The sequence below is a fragment of the Drosophila guanche genome, unplaced genomic scaffold, assembly GCF_900245975.1.
Source record: "Drosophila guanche unplaced genomic scaffold, DGUA_6, whole genome shotgun sequence".
Classification (NCBI taxonomy): Eukaryota; Metazoa; Arthropoda; class Insecta; order Diptera; family Drosophilidae; genus Drosophila; species Drosophila guanche.
The window spans coordinates 5,095,560-5,115,010 of NW_022995744.1; the positions used below are offsets into that span (position 1 = coordinate 5,095,560).

A 19,451-nucleotide genomic window follows, 5' to 3' on the forward strand; every position below is an offset into this window, starting at 1 on the left:
AAAATACATATAAATAATAAAAAATGAAAAACAATTACACTGGCTGTTGATTTTGCATTTTGTACACTCGCTGTGGGAACCTTTTGCGTTTTTATAGATGCCATAAAATCAATTTCCCCATATGCCATCCAAAATCATATTTCACAAAATTGCCGCTGGGTTCGCGTTTCAAATGGATCAATTGCTCAAGGCGCCATTAATATTACGTAGAATAGAATTCTTAATAGGATTATAAGCAAGTCAATTTAGTCGTATTTTTCGATGTGATTAATGTACATGAGGGTGGGGGGAAAGCCTCGTTGAGCTCACCGAAGGTGACAGGCGTCAAAGGCGTTAAATTGTAGCACTTAAAATGATTATTCAGAAATACTCGAAAACAACAACCAAAATTTTGTGGACTATTCTGTTGCGATTTTTCAAAAGTTCACATTGGGGACACAACAAACATGGTTATAAATATGTTATATTAATCATATTTCAGGCAGTTTCAATCGTGTACTCCCCCAAGTATGGTTTAAGTTTAATTAGTTTTACTCACATTCCACCCATTTAATGATCTTGACATAATTTACATATTCCATTAGGATGTTAATGAGATAGTGGCTGACTGAAAAACAGCATGCAAATAAAGTTCTCAACAGCTGCAAGTAAAATGTTCGATGGGAATATATTTTGGTTGATAAAATGTATAATTTTCAGAGATCAGTTCTTATTTTAGCAAACCTTTCCGTAAGAAATTACACTCTAGAATTAAATTTTTATATTTTTTAGAACATGCATATATCGTGTCCAATTTAATGTCACCTTCAGGTCGAAAGCCTTCGAGTGCCCATGATTATGGTGGACAACCGCAAAACGCAACCGACGTTCAGATCTTGGACAGCTAAAGCCATCTAATTGTTCCCATGTACTCATATATTTATCTATTCCAAGTGCACTGTCTGGCCTCGGCCTAAGGTCTGCTTAATGGCTAATCAGTGGCCAAGTTGAACAATTGTTTTACCTATTTGCCGCCGTTTGGGGCATTCCCATTCCTCCGCCCACGCACACATCCCATTCCATTCCATCCAATATTTACGTGTACGAGTATTTTGGGTAAACAAGAAGCCCAAAAAATAAATTTGACTTTAGTCATGTGGCTGCTAATTGCTCCGTGTCGGTGTCAGCTTCAGCGATTGTACGTGGCGATGTGTCAGGCAGAAGCTCAACATTCTCTCAACAGATATACAGATCTCGGATCCAGCAGTTACCAGTGGAAGGTGAGTAGGTAGTGTGTGCTGTATACCCAGGTGAGATAAAAAGCGTGAAATACTTTTGGGCGCTGTACGTTTTTCGAATGCAAAGAGAAATCATGTAGAAAACTACCGTGGGGTTACAGGTTTGTTGGTAAAAATCGATAAAAACCAGCAAACTGACTGCGTACGATTGAGAACATTCTGCCGATCACGAAGACACATGGCACATGCATATAGGACATCAAATGGAATGGTCCTGCGGTGTGCAAATCTCTGGTATCCACCATAAAGATTTGCATTTGCAAAATGATAAAAGCCCGCTCCCGCAAGTGCAGTAAAAAGCGACAGAACCATTATCTACATACATAAAACCATTTGAAATTTATTGGCAAAGTTATGTAAACGACAAAGGCAAACATCAACGAGGTTCGATGATAGCCTGGCAACTGGGGAATTGGAGATTGGGTATTGGGTTTTTGGGGGATTGGGTAAATCACTTTCGTGGATCGATCTTAGTCGGTATACGAGTATGTTTTACTTTACTTGCGCACGGCAATATTTGATACGTGGTTAGTTTTGACTTAAGCAAAAATCATTTAATTTAATGTACGTCAAATATAAAATACAACATACAGACACATACATACATAAGTATGTATATATGTACGTGGTACGTACTTATTCGTATAATACTAAAATTATTTAATGTAATTTATGTACTCAATACATATACCAGTGTGAGTGTGTGTTGTTGTGTATATTGTGTATATTTGTTGTGTGGTGTAAGCACATACAATATATTGTTTATATTTTTTGGAAACTTACAGATCGCGTTAGATTCTAATACAATTGCAAACATTTAAATGCTTTAGGGCTGGTTTTTACTTTTGGTTTTCTCTTACTAAACTATGACAACGTGATCAAATACGTGTATTACATTCGTGTATCTGTATAATATGCTTAATATGTATCTGCAATTTGTATCGGAATCTACTACATACATACATATATTATTGGTATTTGAGTGTGCAAGTGTCAGTGTGAGTGCGAGTGTGCATATTTCCGTCAGTTCGCATAAAACATAAATATGCTTTCGCAGTTGTTTCTGCTGTTATTGTTTGTTGTGTGTTTTTTCTGAAACAAATACATTAAATGCATTGAATATATATTTCTCGACTTTTTCGTGCTGCTCGCTCTAAATTAAAATGGCAGTATTCACTTTGTTTCATATTTTGTTTTTGATGTTGTTTTTCTTGGATTTTGATTTACCGGAAATTAGCCATTTCCCCAATCAGGGGGGAGATTTTTGGTACCTCTTGCCGGCCTCTCTCAGTGTGCATAGTAAAATTATGAGATTCCTTAAAAAATTCTGCCAGCCTCGCAGCCAGGCACAAAATTCAGACTGCCTGCTGCTCTAGCCCTAGCCTTATTTATTTTGGGTGAGATTAAATGCTTCGACTGTGACAATCATCATCGAATTCGGCTAACTTCCAGATCTTCACTTTGGCCACATTTTCAAAGTACTCTGCGAACACATTCTGCTCTTCTAAACGCTTTTAATTTTGCCTTGGCATTCTGTCTCTCTGGTCTCGACTGGTCGGGCGGGGCCAAAACTATAACACATGTGATGCTACGTAAATACAATAATCCTTAATCAAATTATATAATTTTACTTATTTGTTTTGTTTTGTTTTTGTTGTTTCAAATTGTTAACTAAAATGACAGTCTCAGTAACGTGGGGAAGGGGAGAGGAAAGAGCGAAGAAGTTCTTCAAATCAATTAAAAATTTTGCATGTTGCCGCCACTTCTATAAGGCTGTCCCGACCAAAACTCCTGCATTCACACCTTGTGGCGTCGCCATGTATTTTCTTCTCCTTCCATCTGCTGCCACGCCTAGTCCTGCTCGGAGGCGCCCGGATAGTAGTATGGCGGTGGGCGTTCGTATTCAGAGGATGGAGGAGCAGCTGGTGGGTTGTGATAGCGGGGCGGTTCGTGGTCCCAGTGCCTGTGGATTCCAATGGAAACATTTAATTAAAATGGCTAAAAATCTACGAATCATTAAAAAGGAATATTAAATATGCAAATGGAAACGGCGACGACTCACGCACAACACAAACAAATAAAGGCGAAACATTAAATTAGTCACGGATTAGTCACGGAATAGCAGCCGTTTGCACCCCACACGGGGCTAACACAGATGGGCATGGAAGAAAAAAGCGGTGATCGCGAATGTGATACCAAGTCCAGTAAGTATTTTTTGGACTGGGGACCAACAATCCGGATGGCATTAGGATAAGCGGTGACGTGGTCTCTGTTGGCATCAGTACAACATTTTCAACAGGGTATGTCGGAAATTGTATAACAACGAATGAGTCCTCCTCCATACATAGTACAGGTGACATATTGCAGTATTGCTGTACTATTTTTGACTGCTCAGGAAGTTGGGTGGATTCTCCACTTCATAGTTATTAAAAGCGGAAAAACAAACTGCGTGCCAGGGAAACAGGAAACAAATGTCCAAGGTAGTAGGTACGTCCGTCCAGTCTACAGTCAACATACAGAGACAGAAGCGCTTGCGCCTCGAACGAACATCGAGTGAACCTTGGATTTCCAACGCAAATTACCAAAAAGAAACCGAACCGTTCGTCCCTAAAAGAAGCCATCTGCCACCAATGCCTTTGGACGCGTATTCTTAGACACAACTTTGGCGCTAAATTAAATTAAATAAAATAATTCAACAATTAGCGATTTAGGCAGTGGATGGATCTATGTGGATGTATGTAGTTTTTTCAGGCTGAGCGCGCTATTTGTGTGTGTTTCGATGTAAAGATGAAGATTTGTGTGATTTTTGGCAAGCATCAACTCCAGCACCTTGTTGCTGGACACTTACGTGGGCGCCATATCGTTGTACCTCATGCTACTGCTACCAGGAGCTCCATCGCCTCCACCGCCGCCGCCACCGACGGCACCACCACCACCAGCACCAGAACGAGGGCCACGCGACACACTAGGCGATGCGTCTTCATAGTATTCTTGCTGTTCGCGACGTCTTTCGTAGGCCTTACGCCGTTTCTTTGGCACGCTACAAGACAAGAGAAGAGGCACAAGATTAAATTTATATTGAGCAAAGAAAATGGGCCTGCACACAAAATGATGATCTCTTACTTAGCCAATGGAACGTGTTCGCGCCCGCGCTCGCTATAAGCGTCGTATAGGGATTCGCTGCTGCGTGCGGAATGAGGCGGGGTTAGCAGTGAAATGAGAAGATTGTGAGAGAGAGATTTCGATTAGAGTGCAGGCTCTGACAAATGTTCACTGAATGTATGCGAAAAAAACAAACGGTAACAAGTACAAATGAGAACGGTTATGTTTAGTAAAATGCACAATTCGTGAGTAGACCCTTCCCCCGTTAAAGTCTTGCTAGTCTTGCTTGTGTTTATTCATTTCCAGCGGAGAGACTTGATCATCGACTGTCGGATCTTCCGCCGCCGCGAGAATACCTCCGCCACTAGGACGGCCCTGTTCATCGCCGGGGCACACGCAGTAGGCCTGCTGCCCACCAACACAGGTTTGCTCTATATATGGCAAACCCGTACAGACGGGACATCTTTGGGGACGTTGAATTAGCAGTGACTGAAATTGGAGGTAAAATGAACGTTGACATACCCGCCCTCATAAGCAGTGTCCACATGGCTGGCGACAGCAGCCATATATGGATAGATCTTCTTGTACAGGCACATCAGACGGTGAGAAACATACAGGATGGGCAGGCAGAGCAGTGCACAGAGTAGTACACCCACCCAGAATCCGTTCTAATAGAGAAAAAGAGAGAAGGAGAGGTTAGAAGGTCAATGCACAAAGTAATTAACATGAGCAGCACTCACTATGGGATCGACAATGCTGTGACAAACCATGTCAACGCCTTGATGATAAATGTAGGCAAGGGGCTCACAACGCCCGACATTCTCATTGGACTCGTTGATGACCATGGTGATGTACTCCGTGATCATCTCCTCAATGGTGGCGGTCAGGTTATTTCCCAGTTCATTGATAAACTTCTTTCCTTGCGTCTGGACGAACGCTTGTGACTTCTTCGCGGTAGTGACAAGCGTATTTATTGATTCGTTAAAGTTCTTATTCTGATATAGGATCAGCTCGTCGATCAGCTTAAGGTTGGTATTCATTTTTTTGATCATGCTCGTTAGTTTGGGCACATAGTTCTGATAGTACGACTTGGCATTGAGTCCTTCATTCCAGAAAGATACACGGGCCCAGCCAAACGTTGGCGACTCCAAGCTGTTTGACAGGGCGTACAATTTCTCACCAAGTACGTTTAGATTAACCGGAGTGAGCTCACTACACAGATCTTTAAACAGTTCGCTGTGATACGCGCCTGCAGCGCCTTCACTGATGGAGTTCAGGTTCTCGAGATCGGTTCCTGTTAGGAACTCCACTTTAGACAGATCCTCGTTGAATACTTTGGCTCCCTCTGGATCAGCGTGAGTCGAAGACATCACCTTAATGCGCGTTATATCGTTGATGTCGTATATTTTGTTTATACGCAACATATCGAACACAGACTCATTGGCCTCACACATCTTAAGCGCATTCGATATGCGAAGTGGTGGGATTGCTTTACCAGCGTCTTCACCAGATCGAGGCATATAGTGATTCAGATCAATCATAGAGTCCAGCTGCCTGAACAACATGTTCTTATCCAAATCTCGGAACGGTGCACAGGCTCCCTGGTAAGTGACCAGACCGACCATGAAGTATACCAAACCCATGAGCGTGAGGAACGATATCATACAGAATATCAATAAAATGGCCCTGCAAAATTAAAAGTTAAGCTTGGCTACAAATCGGATCCTCTCTACACTTACAGAAACAGACAGTTCGCAGCCGTTGCCTTGCTGCAGCAGTCATCGCGATAGCCAGTCTTTCGTCTTCCGAAGCAGCCACACAGCAATGATATAATCAATATGGATAGAATCTACAGGAGAAGGAATGCGAATAAGAATAGTTTTCAACACTGAGCACTGAACAAGAAGTTGTGTGGATGACTCACCATTATCATGATCATGCAAACAATGATGCTGATAACGCTGCGATTTTTGCCAAATTTATCATATACATCATCAAAGGATCTGGACGAGTGTGAGGTCTTCGAGTGAATCTCACTGAGTAAGGCATCCACTTGATTGCGTATGAGCCTCGCTTGCTTTCGGAAGGTATCCTTACCGCCGTTTAGGTCCCGTATCATACCTGGCGTAACAATGCTCAACTGTTCCTTAACCTGCAGGCTGACCTTCTCCAAGCGTGTAAGTGCATCCGTGGGTATTTTGACGTAGTTATTCTTAACAATAATGTTAAGTCCTTCCATATATTTGGAGGCATTGGGCATCTAGAATTATGATTCAATTCGATTAGCGTTATTCGCAAACCAGATTTGTGTTTAAAAGTCTGCTGACCGTATCAAAGTGAAGACACTTGGAGGTGTCAATCGTCTCAATGCTGCTGGTGCTAAGGAATGTCTGGCATTCCTGCGTGGTGCACAGATTGGCAACTGCAAAATTAATATCACGCTTCATGCCACGAAGACCTGCCAAAACCAAGAAAGTAATATGAAGTTAAAGATGTCCATTCGAATAAACTGCAATCACTCATTACCGTCCCGCAATTGGGCGCCATAGAAGCGCAAATCCGTTTCCATTTTGGCGACTTGCTTCATCAGTCTGGCCGCCTCCGGTACGTTGTGTAATATACGCTCCAGCTCGCCCAGAGACGTGCTCTCCGATGTATCCGCCAAGTCCAAAAATATATGTTTATGGGCATCTGAATATAAAGATAAAGGGTTTAGATAAAATGCAAATGAAATACATTTGGGAAATCAGATTTCGTACGGCTTAGTTCGTCGGTAATGTGGGTTTGCATTTCCTCGTAGTTATACACCATCAGGTGATGAACATGATCGGCCACGTCCTTCAGGAACACGCAAATGTCTTCGGTGGCGCGTTGCATTGTCACGGTGGCCTCCTCAAAGCCCCTGTCCAGCAGCCTGTTTGTCACAAAGGCAATAACAATGCCAAAGCTATGGGAAAAATACCAATCAATTTTCACTTATCTAATTGAATTACTAATATTTACTCACATCAGTCCTACTATGAGGATAAGAAGACAAACTCCGCACCATAACCGCCGTGTGGCATCCGCCTTACTGGTGCATGGGGGACAGCCTTGCCGGCACCGGCGACAGCAACAAAAGCAGCAATAGCAAATTCTATAACCGGTAAGTACATAAATAAATATTTTATTCGTGAACCTATTCCGTTTGTACTTACGCTATGAATGGCATGACCACAATGATGATGATGAGGAAGAGTATCCAAAGGAGAACCAGCCAATAGCGGGATATGAGATCTCGAAAGTCGGCTTCCTGAAACTTGGGACCAAGTGCCAGAGATTCGCCTTGCAACACAATGTAGCCTGGCGGAAGCAGAGCAGATCATTTGAAACAGAACCGACCATCGATGGTCATGGTTTACTTACCCGGTGGCAGGGGTGGGTCATCGGTGATTAAGCGATCGTATAAAAAATGCGTAAAGTTGAAAATGGGATTCATGGCAGTCGATTGTGATGGGTGTACACGTGTTAGGTTTCTCGAGGCCTTGTATTCGGTGTAATCAACCGGTGCCCAATGCAACTCCCCCATCTGCTCGTGTGTGGTGCCAAGACCCTCGAAGCCCGATCGCCATTCCAACTGGGGATTGCGCTCTTCATTTGGATCATCTTTTCCATCTTTGCCGATGGCTGCGTCCGCTGGCCTTATCATCGTGGACAGCGCGAATCCAAAACCGGCCACGCTCAGAAAGCATATGGCCAGGTAGGCGATCTGCCGTTTCCGGCGCTGCCGTCGCTTTCGACATCTTGCCGCCTTTGGTTTGGCCCTCGATGGCGCCTCTGGCTCGTTGGCTGGACTCATTGTCGCTCTCTCGGAAATTTGTTGCCTTTCAAGACAAAAAGCTAGTCGTCTGTTCTAGCCGTCTGTGCTCCTTGAATCACACTAATACACTGAGCTTATGATCCTAATCCTTTCGACGTGCTGCCGTGCACCCATTTCATGCGTTCACTGGCCTGCAATCAAATAGATATGGAAATTGAATGCGAATTAATATACAGACATGGTGGAGCACCCAGATGTGTGCATAGAAACAGGGCACACCCCCTAATGTGCCATTGGCATGTCCTATTCCAATAATAACCGCGAAGCCAAGGCAATAAAATACATTTGCTTCTTGGTGTGCCCAGTGACCAATGGGGACCACCCCTCCAGTCCAAAGCCCATTCCATTTTAATTTTTTCTTAAGAAATGAGCGCTGATGCCTGAGATACATACATATGTATGTACGTATGTGTTGGGAGCTGATGTTGGGATGAGCAGAGCTCGAAAGTTGTAACGACAGAGAGACAGAGGTACAGAATTTACATTAAAACATAAGCAGAGGTCATGGTTACTCCCTTTCTCTCTCTCTATCCGCGTTAAACAAAACAGTAAACGAAACTTTGTTTTTGTGGGTCAACCTGTACATAGAATTGGTTCCATATTCCATATTCCCATGCACATGTTCACACATAGGCAGAAACCAACACAAATATCCCCACTTGACATCAATTAAGGCCAATGATTTAAAGACAAGAATATGGCAATGGATTAGGGCATGCACCCGCCCCATGTTGATTTCAAAGGACTGGCCGTGGCCAGATATTGATAAACGCAGTCCGTTTTGCTACCCCTTTGATCATCCATGGCTTCCATAAGCATTCATGAATGGAATACCACGTGCTAGCCGCCACAGGAAGATAGGCATGTGAATCATCTTTCATAATTTCGGGCTGCTCTAAATAATTGCATAAATAGCCATTTCAAACCGAAAAGAATTTAAAACATTATAAAAACAAAAGCAAAAAAATGTACATGCCCCGGGTGAGGCTCGAACTCACGACCTTAAGATTATGAGACTTACGCGCTGCCAACTGCGCCACCGAGGCTATGTGCGGCTGGGCGACAAGCACGCACTAGTCCCAGCACCTCCCCTTTGCTTCTACCCCGAAGAAATGTACTTTAAATGTACAATGTACATAAATATATTCTTATTTAGGATCATCAGTCGAACTGATCTATTCATATCTGACTAGGGTATTTTCATTGCATGATAGATAAATCTCTATCATACAGAAGACTCATATCGTATGCATTAGAACTTATCCAATTCCGAGTCTCTAGCAGAGTCCTTGCCGGATGGCAACCAAAAGTTTGACGCTCTATCGTCTTCATTTATGGGACCTCAACGAGGCACGTGATCTCGTACTAGTATTGTCGAATTAGACACGAAAAGCAAGGTTTATGTTTAAGTCTATAGTTTTGGGACGAATGTCAGGCACAAATAAAATGGAAGCGAAAAAGAACTTCTCTTCATGAGCACTTAACCAAATGCAATTTAAAAAATTCACATTTATCATATGTATGTATATACTGAGCTTAGATATTTAACTTAGTGAGCTCCGAACTTTCCCGAAAATAACTGCCACATAAACACATACATATTTACATACATACATATGTGCAGATGCTTTTCAATTAAGGCAAAGTCGCAAATTCCACTAACTAAAATACGGTTTATTGTAATTTTTACTAGAATACTCGTAACTCGAGAATCTGTCGTTGGCTACAGACTGCCGTTAATTCATGGTCCGACTGGCAGGCAGGCAGGCAGGCAGACACGAGAGTCACGGCCTGCGAGACAAAGAAAGCGAAAAGTTTAATGAACTTTTGCGCCCGCTGGACAGGGCAAGGGGAAAAGGCCAGTCCCGCCCGCCATGGTCTCTCACAATTTGCCAGACACCACAGAATGTGTCGCAACTCAGTAGCACATTTGTTGGTATCTTAGAGTCCACAAAAACACACGCACACTTGAAGGGCACTGCATTTTCCGCCCATCCGAACTACTTTTATCTTGAGTCGGATTTTGTTCATTCCAACACTGGATTACTTAGTTTCTGTTACACCCCATAGCTGGTTAATGGCGGTTTACGTACAGAAAAAAGAGATAATTCCGTGTGATTGCACTTGTTAACTGGGCTTTAATGACCTGTGCCGAAAAAAAGTGCAGGTCAGGTCTCGTTTCTGATTTTAATTGCGTATACGCCGCGTGCTGTCTCGGCGAACACTAAGCGTATGGCTGGATGGCACAACGAGGCCGCTGTCGCTGCTGCTGATGCTGTGCAGGAAATTCTGTATACTGCCACTGGACCAGCAGCCACTGAACGGCCTTGACATGGGCGGGTGGGCCAGAGCCAGAGCCAGAGCCAGAATCAGAACAGGCTGGCCACGCTGGAAGAGCCAAAGCAGTGCGTCCGCTGGCTGCTGCTCTGTTGCTGCGTACTCAGTGCAAATGAGCAAAAGGTAGCAGGCTCAATCCAATCCCGAGTGCCAGGCCCTAGCCCAAGCCAAAGCCCAAGCCAAAACAAATTCCCAGCCTCTGGATGGCACATGCGCAGTCCGTCGCTGCAAGGATGGCTGTCTATGGCTGCACTTGCCGCACAGTGGGTGGTATAGGTTACCGGGTGGCAAGGACAAACAGAGGGTGCTCTTTAGTCTGGAATAGAGCAAAATAAACATCCACACATGTGAACACATGGCTTTCTTCACAAAACATTAGCCAGGGATCCCGAGATCTTGCCTGACTATCACAATGCAAGTCTCATCTCTCTCTCTCTCTCTCTCTCTTCGCAAACAACTAACATAAATAACAAAAGCAATAAAGTTTCCCTCTTGGGCAACGTGAGTCAACAAATCCATTTCTGAAATTGAATCGCTTCGTTTGTTTAGTTTCTTGTGGCGAAATCTGGCAAATTTCGGCAAACAGGAGAAAGGCAATACAATCGCAGCTACGAAAGGGAACGACTTCCTAAAAGGCAAGCAAGACGAAGATAAACGGAACATGGGATCCCACTAACACCGGGAATCAATATCTATTGAAAGCCTGAATCTAACTGCTCCCATTGCTTCCAAGCGAAAAATAAAGAAGAGAATGCCGGAGAATATAGAAAAGCATATTCACACAGTGTTGTGCGTGACGAAGGTTGTCGCTGCACGACTTGGGTATCGCTGATAAAGCAAATTCAAAAAGCGTGACAGCCATCTTCGAATGATGCGAAAGACGTTGACTTCCACCGCAATATTTCCCACAAGCGAAAGGCTACACGAACGTTTAAATTAGCCAGCGACTATCTTTGCAAACAAAAAAAACCGCTCTGTCTTTCTGGAGATGAAAGATTAAGATATAAATAAAGATACATCTGTGCATGTGTCTTTTATCGTGTCGGAATACAATAAAAAGCTTGCAGTTATACAAATGAATGCCAGTCAGAAGGTTATACTCTGAAAACACCATTTATCTATGTACATACACATTAGAAAGCTCGTCATAGTGCCAAAGTCAGAATGGTGGTAAATAGATCTGTTTACAGAGCACACGATGAATCAGTACTCGTACTCACGTTACCGTAACAGCTGACCAGATCCGATCAACTTGATCTAACTCCAATAAAATAGATAAGAGAACCTTGCAATTTAAGCTACTTGGGTGAGACATACAGATATACAGTGCAAAGTGTTGCCTCGATGCCAAAGATATTTAGGACAGTTAATAGCAACCCACAGACCACAGAACGACTCCAAGTAAAGATGTTGCGAATGAACAGGTTGGCCAGCAGAAACCCGTTTGGCCGCTCTTGTGACTCACTGGCACTGCCCCTCCACTCCGATAAAGCAGCACTGCGCAGAGAAATGGGCTAATCACACAAACAGACAGACAAAGAGACAGACGAGCAGCAGAGTAAACTTCGTCGGTTGAAAATTGGACACATGTACCAGTGAAATGAAACCAAACAAAGGAAGTCGAATAATGCGGCTTAATTTAGCACAGAGAGACACGCGGAGAGTAGTGGATTGAAACAGAACTGCCTGCGTACCATCCAGAACTCTGTGTCGGAAGGTGTCAGGCAAGGCATCTCAATTTCAGCTCAGGTTTCTGCAGATTACTTCTTTAATGTTGTGTATGGCTGGGGGTCACCTCTTTGCGACAGGGAATGGCCCTCGTGCAGCAGTACCACATCCGGGGTTTTCAGCTTTGAAGACACTTTTAGAGTTCATTCTGCTATATTTCCACAGCGAGCTCAGCTCAGTGAGGCACAATGTAATTTGTTTTCCGCTCTTTTTTTTTAAATTTAGAGTCGGCCTCAGTGGCACGCATGAGGGAATGGACCAGGAGACGTGTGGGGCAAGCGCAAACGTTTCGGAAGCACTGAAACCCAAAACACGCCAAGCGCTATAAATATACATGCACTAGGGCTACCGCTGCCACCGGCTCGGCTCTAGCACGCCCTAGCATGCCCATCCATGTACCTGCCACGGGCCAGGGGCCAGGTCAGGGATGGTGCCACCACAGGCGGCCATGGAGAGTGTGTGTTCGGGTGTATTCTGCGGCTGCTGCGGAAGCGCATACAGATACACACATTTTTTTTTTGTGTGCTCTTCTTGGTTAACGCCGTGTGGATCGACCCACCACCCTTTCCAACAGAGGTTGCTTGGCCCAGAGCAATTAGTGCAGGGCTATAAATTAATTAAGTGTGTACTGCAGCTACTCCCATCCAGTGGGTGCCATACTTATTTGAATGGTGGGAGCCACCGTCTGGACATTCAGATAATTCCAACAAATTGAAATAAACAAGCTAAATTTTCAAGCCGTCACGGACGGAACACACTACTCACCAAATATGCGACAGTGGGCTGCTGCGTTCCGTGGATTAAGTCAATTAAGATAAATAGCTCTGGACGACGACGGCGATGATGATGATGCGTGCGTGATGCGACAAACAGCAACTACAGCTTGAGCAGCTTCCCAGTCCAAATTTCAGTCAATGGAGTCAGTCAATTTCCAGCTTCAAGTCCGCCTCCAGCTACGACTCCTCTCGTCTTTTGCACCCACAAACTATGTACGAGTTTATTCCGTTTAGGAGGCACAGGCACAGACAGGTTGACGGCTGACTGACGGCTAGTCCTAGGGCTAGCCCAAAAAGTTAATGTGCTGCAGAGGGTGACAAAAAGGGTAGCAGTATGAGTAAAGCGATCGCAAACAGCTCCCCGGTGGTGCCGGTGCACCCACTTCAGTGCGAAATAAAAACAATAAATTTTGACAATTTAACAATTGAATGCTCTTTGGCACATGCGTCGTTCCGCCACTCTTAAATATATACAAAAGTACACTTGATTTATATTTGCGTATAAAATTCCAATGAAGTTTCAACTAATAAAGGGGCAGAGTTTGTAACAGTAAAATCAAAACACCGATTCATTTTCCAGAAAAATCGTTTTGGGTCGTCGGCCCCAATCGCCCAACCCACGCTTCTGCGACAAGCCATCTCTGTGCAGCTTCCAATGGCTCTTTCCTGCCCTAATTGGAGTTCGAGTTCGCGTTGGAGTCGAATCAGTAGCTTACAGCCCCCATTACAGCAAAGTCACATTCATCTATGCACAGAGATTATTTCAACCTTATGCACTTCATATGTGCATACAAACAAACATATGTTTTTATGTATGCAAGTATCACTGCACTTTGAGTCTCTTTTTCTGCAGAGCAACTGCAGCGCCGCGCACCCCGCCCATCACTTGATTATTTCCACTTCCACGGCTCCTGCTCTGCTCTTTTTTTGAGGCATTCTTTTCGACGTTTTCGTTCACACACTCACACAATGGTCTAGTTTTCGACTCCGTGCCATTTCTCTGTTTGTGTTTCGAGCACAACAGTTCAATCTATTTCATCAATTAACCGAGCATTCACTTATTTTTCACCTTTTTAAATTTTTCCATTAAAATTTCCAACGCTGGTTAATTTCTTATTATCGATGTTTTCCTATCCCTAGTTTTCAGCGGAACTATCGATAAAGTATACCAGAATATTCCTTCTCATTTTAAAAATATACCGTTGTCTTAATCATTTTCCTCTATTTTGATGTTCCATTTGATTTTACTTGCTTGCAAATACTTTCAACACTGAAACAGTAAGTTCATCCGTTTGAAGAATCAATTTTGTTTATTATTAATACTATTTTTTATTGGATTGCATACCTTACGACCTTATATTTTACAAATTTGTATTTGAATTTTTCATCCAAATCACCCTTTCTGGAAGCAATGGATCTTAGTGTTCAGTATGTAATTGTATGTAACATGTAGAAACATGTTATATCTGATATAACTGATCTGATATCATTGAAAATGTTTGAAAAATAGCTCGTGCAACAAAGGAGGAAAAGAAATTATATTGTTTCCCTGAAAATTGCTGAAAGGAAACATAAGTAAATATTATAATAAGCTCGGAGTGGTTTGGGAGGCAGTTCTTCCATCTTTACAACATAATTGGGGCTAGACTCTGGTTTATACATTGAAATTACTACTATCTTGTGCTAAGGAACATCGGATAATGATGAAAAATTTGCATTATCATCAACCAACATAAAAAGCCCACGTTACGTGAGTGCCTCGAAACTAGGTTTGCTAGCAAACAGTTTGCTAGCGAAAGAGTGTGACCAGAGGTGAAAACCTCATTCCGTACGATTACACTTCTCAGGAAGCCGTTACCTTTTTGAAAATGGGTGAAATTTGAATAAAAGATTAATAAAACAATGAATGCAAAACGGATCCATGCAGGAGATTGCTTTTGGCGGCTCTTGCATTAGCGGAGGAGGAGGACAATCAACGTAATAAGCGCCGACATCTTTGATTAAACCCATATCTGCAGGAAAGAAACCAGGACATATGCCTGGGAATAACATTCTGCAGCCTTCTTTGATTGGTGGAGCAGCAAGGCCGTGAGACGTCGCCCCCAGGCACCCTTCATATCCAAAATTGTATAGTTTCGAGTCCAAATCGTCGCCTTCGCCTCTCCTCGGCACGACTCTGAGGAGCAGTACTTGTGCTCAAGCTCCTTGAGAAGCACAGTGGTCATTTATCTTTCAACTTTAGCGGCATTTTTGCCTCCATTTTATTGAGACATTACTCTCTGTTTGCTAGGTACCCTCGGGGAATATAAAACATAGAAACATACCATCGAATAAGCTCTGGTTTGGCTATATCGAAAAATGTAACAATATGTCGTTAGCATCCTCCTATTTTGAAAATAGAATTTATGCTTTACTATACCTTTTGTAAGACTTTTGTAATTTTTTTTTTATCCGCTACTATAAACCATATTTTAATACGAATGAAGCTAATTCTAGCCATTTCAAATAGCGATTACACATTTTCGATGCGAATGACACAAATATGTATCGTGTCGATACATTTACGATAGACGAAAAAACCATCTCTAAAACCCGCTTAAATTTTAAATAAGCTTTATCGAAAACTGAGCAAGTGCACCCTTTAGAATGAAGAAACGCATTAATCTCATTGTAAAATCGGTATATTATCAGTGAGTTGGAGTGAAATGAATGCCAACTGGACGATTAGTCCCTCTTATGCTTGCTGGGCGCTGGTGCCTCGCTTACCACAGTCATTTCAGCTACTGGCCCCCCCTGCGTAGGTGCCGTGTCCTCTGGAGCATCGCCCCCTTTGCTCCTGACGCGCTTTGCCTTTTTCTGCCCTTTCCCTTTCACTTTACACGGAGCGCACTGGCAGTCTGGATCGTGTTCGAGGCCACACCTAGGCGGCACGTGTGGCACATAAGGGGCACCTGTGCAAATAGGACATCTGTTGGAAGAGTAAGGAACAGTTGAGCGAAACTAAATTCCAAATTTTGTTGCCATTGCAGACTTACCCTCCCGCAATGGGGCCTACGGCTGCAGCCGTAGCGGCGGGATAGATTTTGAGGTAAAGGCACATCAGGCGATGGCAGACAAAGAGAGCCGGCAAGAGGAGCAGGGCGCAGAGCAGTATACCCAACCAGAAGCCGTTCTGCAATAAGAATAGGCCTCAAACATAGAGCATTTCAGGTGCTAGAGCTGTACTCACAATTGGATCCACCAGACGGGTACAAACAAAGTAAACGCCTTCGTAGTAAATGTAGGCAAGGGGCTGACAGAGGCCGACATTGTAGTTTGCCTCCGTGATAACCATCTCGAGATACTCCTCCACCTGTTCGTTGATGGCACTGGTGAGATTCTGGCCCAGATTGTTGATATACTCGGCGCCTCGCTTTTTGACAAACGCCTCCGCCTTGATTATAGCCTCGAGCAGTACTCCAATGGAGTTGCTGAAGTCGTGGTTCAGATAAAGAATCATCGAATCAATTTCCTTCACAACTTTCAACGCTTTCTTAATGCCGCGTTGCACGGGGAGGAAAAATGACTTGTGGTAGGCCAGGGCACTGTATTTGTGCAGATAACTGAACGATCGGCCATCATCCTTCAAGACTGCTTTATTCGTTGCCCATTCGTGCAGGACATTATTGGCCAAGAACTCTAAATCGATGTTCAATAATCGCAGGCACATGTTCGAGTCGTACAGCAGGCTGTGGTAGGACGAGAGATTGCTATTGCGCACCTCATTTATTTGGAGCTTCTCTTCTTTCGTCAAGATGTCCAGATTTGACAAGTCCTCGGTGAAAATTGGCACACTCTCCGCTTCGTCGGGCAGCAACTTCACGTTGGCCAAGTCGTTGACATCATAGATATTATTTGCACGCAGCAGCTGGAATATGGACTCATTGGCATGGCAGGACCTGACTGCCTCCGACATGTGCATCGGCGGCATCACAAACCTGTCGCCCTCAGTCTCTGGCTTCAGGTAACGATTCATATCGATGACGGCATCCAGTTGCCGGAAAAGTTCATTCTTCTCCGCTTGTGTGGTCGGTGCACAGGCGCCCTCGTATGTAACCAGTCCAATCATGAAGTAGAACAGTCCGACCATCGCGATGAACGAGAATACACAGAACATCAGGATGATGGCTCTGTAAAACGGGGTGAATGAAAATCTATCAACACCTGCAGACATCAGACTCACATCAGCAGGCATGAGGCAGCCATGCCCTTGCTGCAAAATCCACTTGGTCCAGGATGAGTCCGACTATAACCACCGACGCCGCATACCAAAGCCGTGAACAGGATAACAATTATCTAAGGCGAAGCAAGCATTTGAGTACCGACAACATCTGCTAGATCTGGCATACTTACTATAAAGAGCAATGTGAGACATATGATATTGATGGTCTTGCGATCTGCACCAAACTTTTCATAGACATCGTCGAATGTCTTTGCGGATCGTAAGGTGTTCAAGTGTATATCACTGATCATTGCGTCGATCATGTTGCGTATACTTAAGGCGTGATCGTCGAAGGTTGCATGCCCAGTGGCAATGTATCGTTTGAGCGGCGGACCCACGTGTTTCATCTGCTCCGCGATCTTGTCGCGAATCGCGTTAAATCGAACCAAGCCCCTCTTCGGTATTAGGTTGTATCTCTTCTTGATAATCATCTCCATGGCTTCCACATAGACTGTGGTGTTTGGCACCTACAACAAGAGTTACGCAGATGAACGAGGAGATGCAAACAATCTAAATACCTCGTCCAAGTGCAGGCATGTTGATGTGTCAATATATAGAACGCTATGCTCTATCATGGTTTCATGACAACGCTTCTTGGTATTGCCACAAAAATGGGTTATGGTGTAGGTCATGTCTCGTTTTAGGCCTCGCACCGCTGACAAGGAGAGGAAGGTTAAGAAGGGTCAAGAGCTAATTGTCATAGTTACAGTCTCGGAGTTGTGAGGTGTAGAAGCGCAGCTCCTTCTCCAGATAATCCAATTGCTTCATCTTTGGCAGTGCATCCTGAATATTGTCCAGTATGCGCTCCAGTTCCATCAAAGCATTACCATCCGAGGCATCAGCCATGTCCAGGAAGATGTGATTATGCGCGTCTACACAATGGCATTAAATAATTTCCCCTAATTATACGTAAAACCTACCTACCGTTTATCTGCTCAACGAGATGCGTCTCCAGTTCCTGAAAGTTGAACACCAACAGATGGTGGACATGGTCGGCGATATTCGTCAAAAAGGTACAAGTATCCTCGCTGCTGCGTCGCATTGTCACTCTCGACTGCTCCAATCCACGATCCAAGAATTTGTTCGTCACAAACGCAATGGCGAGGCCGACGCTGTGAATAATCGTAAACGAATATTTACCATATTGGATTGCCAATGCTGACAGGACTCACATCATTCCAATAATAATCACAAAGAGGCAAAATCCGCAACACAGGCGCCGCCTGCGGTCCGTCGCAGCCATGCACTTGACACAGCCCTGCTTGCATCGTAGACAGCAGCAGAAGCAGCAATAACAGACACTGCCACAAATAGCAAATAGAAAATAATGTTTATGGGTGTTCCCCTCCCCCAACTTACGCAATGAATGGTATGGAAATGATCGCAGACAAGATGAATATCACAAAGAAAAGCACCAGCCAGTAACGACTCATCAGCAGTGACCACTCGTTCCGCTCCACATTACGTCCAAGTACCAAAACGTTCTCCTTCATCACACCAACGTAGCCTGCAGAATGCCAAACGAGTTGGAGTCAACCGAAGTCAACCTAGGCAACTACAACGAAACTCACCGGGCGGCAGGGCAGGCTCATCGGTCATCACCGCGTCAAAGATATAGTGCGTGAAATTGTAAATGGGAGTCACGGCTTTTGTGGTCGATGTCGGATCGTGCGAATAGTTCAAGAACGCATTGAATTTGGTGTAGGTCACGGGAGGAAAGTGCGCCTGTCCCACCTGCTCGTGCGTTGTGCCGTGTCCCTCGTAGCCCACGCGCCAATAATCCGCAGGAATATCCGATCCCGAACCCGAGCTATTTCCACCTTTGCCTGCATCCTCGGCGCCAACGGTGGCGCCAACGAATGATATTATGATTAAGGAGAGCAAGGCCAAGCGGAGCTTTCTTCGTCCTTTTTCCGAGACTTTTCTCTGGCATATTCCACAGCCGCCTGTCCCGGTGTCGCTGGAACTCATCTTTCAAACAATTTTGGTTGCTGTGTAGACCCGCGTGTGAAGAGACTAATGTACATAAGTGTAAGGATGAATGCTTGTTATGTGTCGAGTAAAGCCTTAACTAATGTTTATAAGTGTATATTTAATATTCTTATATAACA

The 19,451-nt window shown here is 44.0% G+C and overlaps 2 protein-coding genes and 1 non-coding gene across 12 annotated transcripts; all 3 read right to left on the minus strand.

Moving 5' to 3' along the window:
* Positions 1-2,544: 2,544 nt before the first annotated feature.
* Positions 2,545-14,206, minus strand: LOC117579734 (prominin-like protein). 10 transcript variants are annotated; one of them, XM_034265734.1, is made up of 15 exons: positions 14,149-14,206; positions 13,069-13,384; positions 7,785-8,369; positions 7,577-7,721; positions 7,387-7,515; positions 7,139-7,326; positions 6,906-7,070; positions 6,707-6,837; positions 6,304-6,639; positions 6,119-6,228; positions 5,120-6,065; positions 4,902-5,047; positions 4,401-4,460; positions 4,126-4,317; positions 2,545-3,240 (listed from the first exon to the last, which is right to left on the minus strand). In XM_034265734.1, the coding sequence occupies exons 3-15, from the start codon at positions 8,215-8,217 to the stop codon at positions 3,129-3,131; spliced, it is 3,093 nt and encodes a 1,030-aa protein (XP_034121625.1). In that variant the 5' UTR covers positions 8,218-8,369; positions 13,069-13,384; positions 14,149-14,206; the 3' UTR covers positions 2,545-3,128. The 10 variants fall into 10 exon arrangements, with proteins under 10 accessions (XP_034121625.1, XP_034121631.1, XP_034121630.1 ...); XM_034265740.1 differs by having other exon boundaries at positions 4,147-4,317; positions 14,046-14,180; XM_034265739.1 differs by having other exon boundaries at positions 4,401-4,457; positions 14,046-14,179.
* On the minus strand, positions 9,212-9,284 carry Trnam-cau. Its single transcript has one exon. It is a non-coding gene; the product is annotated as a tRNA-Met (tRNA).
* Positions 14,207-15,744: 1,538 nt separating the features above from the next.
* On the minus strand, positions 15,745-19,399 carry LOC117579735 (prominin-like protein). Its single transcript, XM_034265743.1, has 11 exons — positions 18,912-19,399; positions 18,700-18,847; positions 18,513-18,641; positions 18,265-18,452; positions 18,048-18,212; positions 17,859-17,995; positions 17,472-17,807; positions 17,302-17,414; positions 16,309-17,248; positions 16,115-16,251; positions 15,745-16,047 (listed from the first exon to the last, which is right to left on the minus strand). Exons 1-11 carry the CDS (start codon positions 19,309-19,311, stop codon positions 15,804-15,806), a joined length of 2,937 nt encoding a protein of 978 aa, XP_034121634.1. The 5' UTR covers positions 19,312-19,399; the 3' UTR covers positions 15,745-15,803.
* Positions 19,400-19,451: the final 52 nt, after the last annotated feature.